Genomic DNA, 13,260 nt, shown 5'->3' with positions numbered 1-13,260 from the left:
TACTTCATCGAAGCGCTTTTGGCAGTAATTACAGCTTTGAGTCTTCTTGGGTATGTCTGTATCAGCTTTTCACAACTGGTTTTGTGGAGTTTCTCCCATCCATGCAGATTTGCTCAAGCTCTGTCGAGTTGGATAGGGAACATCGGTGAACAGCAATCTTCAAGTCATTTCAGAGATTTTCAATGGGATTCAAGTCTTGGATTTGGCTGGGTCACTCAAGGACTTTCACGTTCTTGTTCTGAAGCCATTCCAGTGTTGCTTTCTTAGCTCGCTAGGTACGTTATTAGCTTGCCAGGTATGTTCTTTGCTTGCTGGGTATGTTGTTAGCTTGCCAGGTACATTCTTGCTGGTCAGAGTGCTTACAGGAATGGAATGTTATCCCTGGCAGTGGAACCACACATCGCCATCAGATGTAATTAAAGAAGCATGCTGGGAGGGATGTACGCTCCAGGCACATTACCCCGTGTTCATTATGTGGCCTATAGTTTCTAATTACCTCATGCAAATACACAAGCCTGAATTGATCACTCCATCAAGCGGTGCCACTCTCACCAGGCATTGGGGAAACAGTGGCAGAAGGAATCCATCAGAAAACTCCAGGATGAAAAACATTCTTCAAAGCACACTTTTGCCACCAGTTTTGGAAGGTATCTATAACATGACCACTCCTTGATAGTGATAGACATGACTGGAGCAGTGTATAATTTATTTTTGCCATTTTTGTGACACAGTGAAACTTTTACATCCAACGGTCACCCTGGAGCCTTTCCATGAGTGGATGAGCTGGTGTACTTTTTTTACATTAACTAAAAGGACATTAGGAGATATGAGTTTACTTTTACATTAATCACAAGGACATGAGGAGATATGAGTTTACTTTTACATTAATTACATGGACATTAGGAGATATGAGTTTACTTTTACATTAATTACAAGGACATTAGGAGATATGAGTTTACTTTTACATTAATTACAAGGACATTATTAGATATGAGTTTACTTTTACATTAATTACATGGACATTAGGAGATATGAATTTACTTTAACATTAATTACAAGGACATGAGGAGATATGAGTTTACTTTTACATTAACTAAAAGGACATTAGGAGATATGAGTTTACTTTCACATTAATTACAAGGAAATGAGGAGATATGAGTTTACTTTTACATTAATTAAATGGACATTAGGATATATGAGTTTACTTTTACATTAATTACATGGACATTAGGAGATATGAGTTTACTTTTACATTAATTACATGGACATTAGGAGATATGAGTTTACTTTTACATTAATTACATGGACATTATTAGATATGAGTTTACTTTTACATTAATTACATGGACATTAGGAGATATGAATTTACTTTTACATTAATTACAAGGACATGAGGAGATATGAGTTTACTTTAACATTAATTACAAGGACATGAGGAGATATGAGTTTGCTTTTACATTAACTAAAAGGACATTAGGAGATATGAGTTTACTTTTACATTAATTACATGGACATTAGGAGATATGAGTTTACTTTTACATTAATTACAAGGACATTAGGAGATATGAGTTTACTTTTACATTAATTACATGGACATTAGGAGATATGAGTTTACTTTTACATTAATTACATGGACATTAGGAGATATGAGTTTACTTTTACATTAATTACATGGATATTAGGAGATATGAGTTTACTTTTACATTAATTACATGGACATTAGGAGATATGATTTTACCTTTACATTAATTACATGGATATTAGGAGATATGAGTTTACTTTTACATTAATTACAAGGACATTAGGAGATATGAGTTTACTTTTACATTAATTACATGGATATTAGGAGATATGATTTTACCTTTACATTAATTACATGGATATTAGGAGATATGAGTTTACTTTTACATTAATTACAAGGACATTAGGAGATATGAGTTTACTTTTACATTAATTACAAGGACATTAGGAGATATGAGTTTACTTTTACATTAATTACAAGGACATTAGGAGATATGAGTTTACTTTTACATTAATTACAAGGACATTAGGAGATATGATTTTACCTTTACATTAATTACATGGATATTAGGAGATATGAGTTTACTTTTACATTAATTACAAGGACATTAGGAGATATGAGTTTACTTTTACATTAATTACAAGGACATTAGGAGATATGATTTTACCTTTACATTAATTACATGGACATTAGGAGATATGAGTTTACTTTTACATTAATTACATGGACATTAGGAGATATGATTTTACCTTTACATTAATTACATGGATATTAGGAGATATGAGTTTATCTTTACATTAATTACATGGATAGGAGGAGATATGATTTTACTTTTACATTAATTACATGGACATTAGGAGAAATGAGTTTACTTTTACATTAATTACATGGATATTAGGAGATATGAGTTTATCTTTACATTAATTACATGGATATTAGGAGATATGAGTTTATCTTTACATTAATTACATGGATATTAGGAGATATGAGTTTATCTTTACATTAATTACATGGATATTAGGAGATATGAGTTTATCTTTACATTAATTACATGGATATTAGGAGATATGAGTCTATCTTTACATTAATTACATGGACATTAGGAGATATGAGTTTACTTTTACATTAATTACATGGATATTAGGAGATATGAGTTTACTTTTACATTAATTACATGGATATTAGGAGATATGAGTTTACTTTTACATTAATTACATGGACATTAGGAGATATGATTTTACTTTTACATTATTTACATGGACATTAGGAAATATGAGTTTATCTTTACATTAATTACATGGATATTAGGAGATATGAGTCTATCTTTACATTAATTACATGGATATTAGGATATATGAGTTTATCTTTACATTAATTACATGGACATTAGGAGATATGAGTTTACTTTTACATTAATTACATGGATATTAGGAGATATGAGTTTACTTTTACATTAATTACATGGATATTAGGAGATATGAGTCTATCTTTACATTAATTACATGGACATTAGGAGATATGAGTTTACTTTTACATTAATTACATGGATATTAGGAGATATGAGTTTACTTTTACATTAATTACATGGATATTAGGAGATATGAGTTTACTTTTACATTAATTACATGGATATTAGGAGATATGAGTCTATCTTTACATTAATTACATGGATATTAGGAGATATGAGTTTACTTTTACATTAATTACATGGACATTAGGAGATATGAGTTTACTTTTACATTAATTACATGGACATTAGGAGATATGATTTTACTTTTACATTATTTACATGGACATTAGGAAATATGAGTTTATCTTTACATTAATTACATGGATATTAGGAGATATGAGTCTATCTTTACATTAATTACATGGATATTAGGATATATGAGTTTATCTTTACATTAATTACATGGACATTAGGAGATATGAGTTTACTTTTACATTAATTACATGGATATTAGGAGATATGAGTTTACTTTTACATTAATTACATGGACATTAGGAGATATGAGTCTATCTTTACATTAATTACATGGACATTAGGAGATATGAGTCTATCTTTACATTAATTACATGGACATTAGGAGATATGAGTTTACTTTTACATTAATTACATGGATATTAGGAGATATGAGTTTACTTTTACATTAATTACATGGATATTAGGAGATATGAGTTTACTTTTACATTAATTACATGGATATTAGGAGATATGAGTTTACTTTTACATTAATTACATGGACATTAGGAGATATGATTTTACTTTTACATTATTTACATGGACATTAGGAAATATGAGTTTATCTTTACATTAATTACATGGATATTAGGAGATATGAGTCTATCTTTACATTAATTACATGGATATTAGGATATATGAGTTTATCTTTACATTAATTACATGGACATTAGGAGATATGATTTTACTTTTACATTAATTACATGGGTATTAGGAGATATGAGTTTATCTTTACATTAATTACATGGATATTAGGAGATATGAGTCTATCTTTACATTAATTACATGGACATTAGGAGATATGAGTTTACTTTTACATTAATTACATGGATATTAGGAGATATGAGTTTACTTTTACATTAATTACATGGATATTAGGAGATATGAGTTTACTTTTACATTAATTACATGGATATTAGGAGATATGAGTTTACTTTTACATTAATTACATGGACATTAGGAGATATGATTTTACTTTTACATTATTTACATGGACATTAGGAAATATGAGTTTATCTTTACATTAATTACATGGATATTAGGAGATATGAGTCTATCTTTACATTAATTACATGGATATTAGGATATATGAGTTTATCTTTACATTAATTACATGGACATTAGGAGATATGATTTTACTTTTACATTAATTACATGGGTATTAGGAGATATGAGTTTATCTTTACATTAATTACATGGGTATTAGGATATATGAGTTTATCTTTACATTAATTACATGGGTATTAGGAGATATGAGTCTATCTTTACATTAATTACATGGATATTAGGAGATATGATTTTATCTTTACATTAATTACAAGGATATTAGGAGATATGAGTTTATCTTTACATTAATTACATGGATATTAGGAGATATGATTTTATCTTTACATTAATTACATGGATATTAGGAGATATGATTTTATCTTTACATTAATTACATGGATATTAGGAGATATGAGTCTATCTTTACATTAATTACATGGATATTAGGAGATATGATTTTATCTTTACATTAATTACATGGATATTAGGAGATATGAGTTTATCTTTACATTAATTACATGGGTATTAGGAGATATGATTTTATCTTTACATTAATTACATGGATATTAGGAGATATGATTTTATCTTTACATTAATTACATGGATATTCGGAGATATGAGTCTATCTTTACATTAATTACATGGATATTAGGAGATATGAGTTTATCTTTACATTAATTACAAGGACATTAGGAGATATGATTTTACTTTTACATTAATTACATGGATATTAGGAGATATGATTTTACTTTTACATTAATTACATGGACATTAGGAGATATGATTTTACTTTTACATTAATTACATGGATATTAGGAGATATGATTTTACTTTTACATTAATTACATGGACATTAGGAGATATGAGTTTACTTTTACATTAATTACATGGGTATTAGGAGATATGAGTTTATCTTTACATTAATTACATGGATATTAGGAGATATGATTTTACTTTTACATTAATTACATGGACATTAGGAGATATGAGTTTACTTTTACATTAATTACATGGGTATTAGGAGATATGAGTTTATCTTTACATTAATTACATGGATATTAGGAGATATGAGTTTATCTTTACATTAATTACAAGGACATTAGGAGATATGATTTTACTTTTACATTAATTACATGGGTATTAGGAGATATGAGTTTATCTTTACATTAATTACATGGATATTAGGAGATATGAGTCTATCTTTACATTAATTACATGGATATTAGGATATATGAGTTTATCTTTACATTAATTACATGGATATTAGGAGATATGATTTTATCTTTACATTAATTACATGGACATTAGGAGATATGAGTCTATCTTTACATTAATTACATGGATATTAGGAGATATGAGTTTATCTTTACATTAATTACAAGGACATTAGGAGATATGATTTTACTTTTACATTAATTACATGGATATTAGGAGATATGAGTTTATCTTTACATTAATTACATGGATATTAGGAGATATGAGTTTATCTTTACATTAATTACATGGATATTAGGAGATATGAGTTTATCTTTACATTAATTACATGGATATTAGGAGATATGAGTTTATCTTTACATTAATTACATGGATATTAGGAGATATGAGTCTATCTTTACATTAATTACATGGATATTAGGATATATGAGTTTATCTTTACATTAATTACATGGATATTAGGAGATATGATTTTATCTTTACATTAATTACATGGACATTAGGAGATATGAGTCTATCTTTACATTAATTACATGGATATTAGGAGATATGAGTTTATCTTTACATTAATTACAAGGACATTAGGAGATATGATTTTACTTTTACATTAATTACATGGATATTAGGAGATATGAGTTTATCTTTACATTAATTACATGGACATTAGGAGATATGATTTTACTTTTACATTAATTACATGGATATTAGGAGATATGATTTTACTTTTACATTAATTACATGGGTATTAGGAGATATGAGTTTATCTTTACATTAATTACATGGATATTAGGAGATATGATTTTATCTTTACATTAATTACATGGACATTAGGAGATATGAGTCTATCTTTACATTAATTACATGGATATTAGGAGATATGCGTTTATCTTTACATTAATTACAAGGACATTAGGAGATATGATTTTACTTTTACATTAATTACATGGATATTAGGAGATATGATTTTACTTTTACATTAATTACATGGACATTAGGAGATATGAGTTTATCTTTACATGAATTACATGGACATTAGGAGATATGAGTTTATCTTTACATTAATTACATGGACATTAGGAGATATGAGTCTATCTTTACATTAATTACATGGATATTAGGAGATATGAGTTTATCTTTACATTAATTACAAGGACATTAGGAGATATGATTTTACTTTTACATTAATTACATGGATATTAGGAGATATGAGTTTATCTTTACATTAATTACATGGATATTAGGAGATATGAGTTTTCTTTACATTAATTACATGGATATTAGGAGATATGAGTTTATCTTTACATTAATTACATGGATATTAGGAGATATGAGTTTATCTTTACATTAATTACATGGATATTAGGAGATATGAGTCTATCTTTACATTAATTACATGGATATTAGGATATATGAGTTTATCTTTACATTAATTACATGGATATTAGGAGATATGATTTTATCTTTACATTAATTACATGGACATTAGGAGATATGAGTCTATCTTTACATTAATTACATGGATATTAGGAGATATGAGTTTATCTTTACATTAATTACAAGGACATTAGGAGATATGATTTTACTTTTACATTAATTACATGGATATTAGGAGATATGAGTTTATCTTTACATTAATTACATGGACATTAGGAGATATGATTTTACTTTTACATTAATTACATGGATATTAGGAGATATGATTTTACTTTTACATTAATTACATGGGTATTAGGAGATATGAGTTTATCTTTACATTAATTACATGGACATTAGGAGATATGATTTTACTTTTACATTAATTACATGGATATTAGGAGATATGATTTTACTTTTACATTAATTACATGGATATTAGGAGATATGATTTTACTTTTACATTAATTACAAGGACATTAGGAGATATGATTTTACTTTTACATTAATTACATGGATATTAGGAGATATGATTTTACTTTTACATTAATTACATGGGCATTAGGAGATATGAGCTTATCTTTACATTAATTACATGGACATTAGGAGATATGAGTTTATCTTTACATTAATTACATGGACATTAGGATATATGAGTTTACTTTTACATTAATTATGAGGACGGATGACGTCCAGTGCCGCAACCCGCGAAAAAGTTTTGTGTACGGATGATGTTACTACACGTCATCGACTATACCTATAAATAGATCGTGAGTACGTGGTTGTACGTATTAACCCTTAGAGTACGTGGTTGCATTCCCGTACCGAAATGCCAAATTAATCCCGTAACGGGATCAAAAAAAAATCCCGTTCCCAAAGGGTTAACAAACATCTCATATCTGAACTAAAACAGAGTCTGTCTGTATGTGTGGTAATTACTCCGAGAACCTTGGGCCAAGCCACGCCAAAATTTTGTGGTATGCTCAAGAAGTCGCCACATCGGGATTTTGCGATACATTACAAAAAAAAAAATGGGGGGGGGGGGGTTCGTATTTTTTTCGGTTTCAAAAAATTAAATAAAGGTCATTAGGATGTTATAAAAATAATAATAAAGGACATTAGGTTGTTGTAAAAAATCAATAAAGGACATTAGGATGTTTTTTTTTTCTTAAAAGGATGTTACATAAAGAGATTTAGGATTTCTTATCGGTGTCACTATTTGGGTTATTTCTTCAATGTGGCAGATCACTGGGCCGAGAAGGACAATGCTGCGCAGAGGGCAGATGTACCCCTTGTGGTATAATAAGTCTGGCTTCAAACCCGGGTTTACCCAGGTCATGATCCAGAGGGTTCAGATTGAAACACCACCCGGCCGACCCAATGGATATTCTGAAAACAAATTTGCTGAACCATTTATATACTGCAGGCTACATATTCCTTCAATGAGCTTTTAACCCATTGTTCATCCTTTCCTTCTTTTTGCTACTTATCTTCGGTCATGGAATTAATGATCGATCATCTTCCGATGTTTATCTTCAGATTTTAGTCATTATACCTGTAGCAAATATTTCTGAATGGTGAATGAATGACATTTTAATAAGACGATGACACATTTTATCTTTCTGTACTTGCGATGACGTACATTTTCACATCCGCGAGCCAATGACATCACCATGGAACGGATCTGGTGTTTCTGAGTCAGGAAATCAATACCATGTATATTGTCATCGTGCTTTGCAGCACCTGTACGATCCAAACCGCTTGAATACGAGGGGCTCGCTGTGTTTTTTAAATGTGCTTTCTATATAATATAACCTGGATGCTAAGAGGTGCACCGAGAATGGGACTTGACACACACACACACACACACACACACACACACACACACACACACACACTTGCAACCTTGCGCTTGGTGCTGACGTCACCTGGGTCCCGGCACTTTTGCTCCGATGCAAACATCGTGGTTTGTCGAACCTTCAGCAACAACCACAACACTGGTCTTGGAGAACCTCTGTCCAACACCCTCGAAGGTGCCTCGGCTAACCCGTCCGAGCTCACCTTACCAATGCGGGCTTCTTACCTGTTTCTCGTGTTTCGCGATGTTCATGCTGAACCCCATGATAACATCTGCTCGAAATCTCCTTTCGCCTCCTCCTCCTCCTCTTCTTGCGCTCCGGGTCAGCTGCTCTTCCTCTCGCTCTCCGGCTCAGCTTTTCCTAATTAAGCTGTCGGAGCGGCGGGCGGCGCTCTCTCCCAGCGACCAACACCGATAGCTCCTTATAGTGTACGAAGGGGGTGGTGGTGGGGAGGGGATGGGGCTACAGGGGTAGTATGGTGGGGGTATGGGGACGCGGTCCGCCCACAATGACCAGAGTTTGTGGAATAATTAAATAATAAGAAGAAAATCTACATTCCGTGCCCAACCTAAGGCGATTCGATCACGTGGCATGGCGATTCGCTCTTGAAAACCGCACAACCACCTGGTGTGTGCAGATCACGAATTGTCTGACTGTCTAGCGTCGTGCTCACAGCCATAATCATATTTCGTCAGCATTAATGAGCAAGACCATTGCAGAAAATTCCTCTGAGACGAAGGTTGAGTCATCAGATGTTTTCAGTGAAAACCCAAAAAATAAAGTATAAGCTAAATCAAGCAGAGCAGTAATAATGAAAGACAAATTGTGTTCGTGTGTGTGTATATCCTCTATCTATGTGTGTGTGTGTGTGTGTGTGTGTGTGTGTGTGTGTGTGTGTGTGTGTGTGTGTGTTTATATATATATATATATATATATATATATATATATATATATATATATATATATTTTTTGTATACAAGATCGAGGCTCGTGAAAGAGCGAAATATATGAAATATATGAAATATATGACATATATATATATATATATATATATATATATATATATATATATATATATTATATATATATATATATATATGACCTTAGGATCCCAAGCCCACCACCCTAACCATTAGGCCAACACCAGGTGATAACAGTATGGTAGAGAAGGGTTTTGATAACTTCAGTGGAGGAGCTAACCGAGTGGGTCAGTTCAATCGTAGCTGCGGTTCAAGGTTGACAACAGTCCTGGAATCAGCTTTGGATATTCGATGCTGAAGCACAATATTTGCTTGCTATTTGGCATTCCCATTTCATCCCCTGGCTGCCATCTTGTAACACAGCTTGATTTCCAAGATCATACACAAGTGCGTAATACACCCCAAGTGGTAATCTCTGGTTCATTATTTTATACCCCGTAACTATAACCTTTCGACTCCACTTTGAATACCATGATTGTGTATTTAATAAGCTGCACTTGATGATGTCTTTCACCATTTGGTTCTCTTTTCCACGCTGAATGGCTCATCCACGTTCTTGCTTTACCCTAAACTCAATAATTATCCAGTGCTCAATCTTGCGATCACACAACAGTGAAACTGGTTAGGCCACGTTGGCCTGACTATCTCAAAATATATCTTCTCACCTGGTATCTAGCATTCTTAATCCCAGAAATAGTAGGTGTGCTTCGGATACATCCCGTTCAAACTGTGCTGAGTCCATCTTGTATCTCAATGAATAGACCCCATCCAATAGTTTTTATCCAGTGAAAGAACCCTTAAACCATTTTAGACCCTAAAAGGGTGCAGAGGGTCAAAAGGGTCTAAGTTCTCGAAAGGCTGCAAGGGTCTAAAGGAGTCTAAAGTGTTAAAAGGGTCTTAAAATGACTAAAGGGATCATAAAAGGACTAAAAAGGTCCTAATGGACTAAAAAGGTCGAAAGGTCTAAAGGGTCGATGGGAAGGGTTACATTTCAATCGTAGTTAGGGTCTAAATGTTCTAAGTAGTCGAAATGTAGTGTAATTACAATGTAAATGTAATTACACTCCTGCGATGTAGTCAACGCCGAGGGCCTTTCACTCACTCACCGCAGGCAGGTTGGTGGTCTTTCTGTCTTCTACCGACTCCTCTCCGGCCTTGCTCCCCCAGCTCTCTCTGTGCTCTGTCCCCCCAATATTCCTTCAGGTTGCACAAGATCTGCCTGCAACCCTCTTATGGTTAAACTGCCAAAGTCTAGGCTCTCTGCTCACCTTCACTCTTTCATTCCCCTTTTCTCCCACCTCTGGAACAAACTCCCCCACTCCCTTCAATCCCACTCCTCCCTCCAGGTCTTTAAAACAGCTGTTCACCACCATCTCTTATCGTCCCCCATCGAAAACCTTGATCTTTTCTACCCCCGGTAATTCACCCCAGAGTCCTTGCAGTGTTCATATGTTTTAATCCTCTCCCACCTCCCCCCAAGTTCTCCCGATGTCCCTGCTCTCAAATGTTGTGTTTGTGTCCTTCCCCCTCTTCCCCCTCTCTTTTGTGTCCTTCCCCCTCTCTCCCCATCTTGTCTGCCGCTCCCCTTGTTTTTTGTGTTTTGTGTGTCGGTTTGTCTTTTTGTGTGATTAATGTTAGCTCTTTCACGAGCCTCGATCTTGTATACAAAAAAAAATAAAATAAAATAAATAAATAAAATGATCGAAAGAGTTTATAGGGTCTAAAATGTGTAAGGGTCTAAAGGGGTCCAAAGGTCAAAAGGGTCTACACGTGTAAGTGGTCTCTTGGTTATATCCGGGTTTAAAGGGTCATAAGGGGTCTAAAAGGAATGTTCCAAAAGTAGTTAGGGTCTAATGAGTATATAGGGTCTAAAATGGTCTAAAAACGGTCAAAAGGGATCTAAAGGATCTAAATGTCTAAATTGTCTTAAAAGGGTCATACAAATATCTAAGGGGTTTAAAAGGTCTAAAATAGAATGGATCAAGGAGTGTAAGCAGTCGAACAGGTCCATGGCGTCCAAAGGTCCAAAGGGTACATTCAAGTAATAGTTTGGGTCTAAATATCTCAAGGATCTATAGGGTCTTAAGCGGTCGAAGGGTTTAAGGCCCTAAAGTGTATATAGTGTCGAAACGGCCTTAAAATGACGAAAGGGGTAAAATGACTAAAAATGACGACCATTGTATCAATGTAAACCATGACAAGTGACAAAGGGCTAAGGTTGTCTTCCACAAACTACGACAGACGTCTTCTACAAACAACTGCAGTTATATCTTCGAAAACCACTGCAGTTATGTCTTCGATAAACCACTACAGTTATGTCTTCTATAAACCACTACAGTTATGTCTTCTACAAACAACTGCAGTTATGTCTTCTATAAACCACTACAGTTATGTCTTCTATAAACCACTACAGTTATGTCTTCGATAAACCACGACAGTTATGTCTTCGATAAACCACTACAGTTATGTCTTCTAAAAACAACGACAGTTATGTCTTCTATAAACCACTACAGTTATGTCTTCTATAAACCACTACAGTTATGTCTTCGATAAACCACTTCAGTTATGTCTTCTATAAACCACTACAGTTATGTCTTCTACAAACAACTGCAGTTATGTCTTCTATAAACCACTACAGTTATGTCTTCGATAAACCACTTCAGTTATGTCTTCTATAAACCACTACAGTTATGTCTTCTACAAACAACTGCAGTTATGTCTTCTATAAACCACGACAGTTATGTCTTCGATAAACAACTACAGTTATGTCTTCTACAAACAACTGCAGTTATGTCTTCTATAAACCACTACAGTTATGTCTTCTATAAACCACTACAGTTATGTCTTCGATAAACCACGACAGTTATGTCTTCGATAAACCACTACAGTTATGTCTTCTACAAACAACTGCAGTTATGTCTTCTATAAACCACTACAGTTATGTCTTCTAGAAACCACTACAGTTATGTCTTCTACAAACAACTGCAGTTATGTCTTCTATAAACCACGACAGTTATGTCTTCTACAAACCACGACAGTTATGTATTCTATAAACCACTACAGTTATGTCTTCCATAAACCACTGCAGTTATGTCTTCTATAAACCACTTCAGTTATGTCTTCGATGAACCACTGCAGTTATGTCTTCTATAAACCACGACAGTTATGTCTTCTATAAACCACTACAGTTATGTCTTCTATAAACCACTGCAGTTATGTCTTCTATAAACCACTGCAGTTATGTCTTCTATAAACCACTGCAGTTATGTCTTTATAAACCACTACAGTTATGTCTTCTATAACCCACTACAGTTATGTCTTCGATAAACCACTACAGTTATGTCTTCTATAAACCATGACAGTTATGTCTTCTCTAAACCACTACAGTTATGTCTTCGATAAACCACTACAGTTATGTCTTCTATAAACCACTACAGTTATGTCTTTGATAAACCATTACAGTTATGTCTTCTCTAAACCACT

The 13,260-nt window shown here is 32.9% G+C and overlaps 1 protein-coding gene across 2 annotated transcripts in view; it reads right to left on the bottom strand.

The window, feature by feature from the left end:
* Positions 1-9,163, bottom strand: part of LOC137439001 (schwannomin-interacting protein 1) — a 322,566-nt gene extending 313,403 nt beyond the window's left edge. The window contains exon 1 of one of the 2 annotated variants that reach the window (XM_078767606.1): positions 9,022-9,163. In XM_078767606.1, coding sequence (XP_078623732.1) covers positions 9,022-9,060 — 39 coding nt within the window. In that variant the 5' untranslated portion in view covers positions 9,061-9,163. The remainder of the gene's footprint in view (positions 1-9,021) is intronic. The other variant, XM_068134553.2, reaches the window with a different exon arrangement.
* Between the last annotated feature and the right edge of the window lie 4,097 nt (positions 9,164-13,260).

Source organism: Myxine glutinosa, chromosome 13 (assembly GCF_964187855.1).
Source record: "Myxine glutinosa chromosome 13, kmMyxGlut1.1, whole genome shotgun sequence".
In the NCBI taxonomy this organism is placed as follows: domain Eukaryota; kingdom Metazoa; phylum Chordata; class Myxini; order Myxiniformes; family Myxinidae; genus Myxine; species Myxine glutinosa.
Note: the sequence above shows the minus strand (reverse complement) of the source record. Positions and strands in the feature narration are given on the sequence as shown.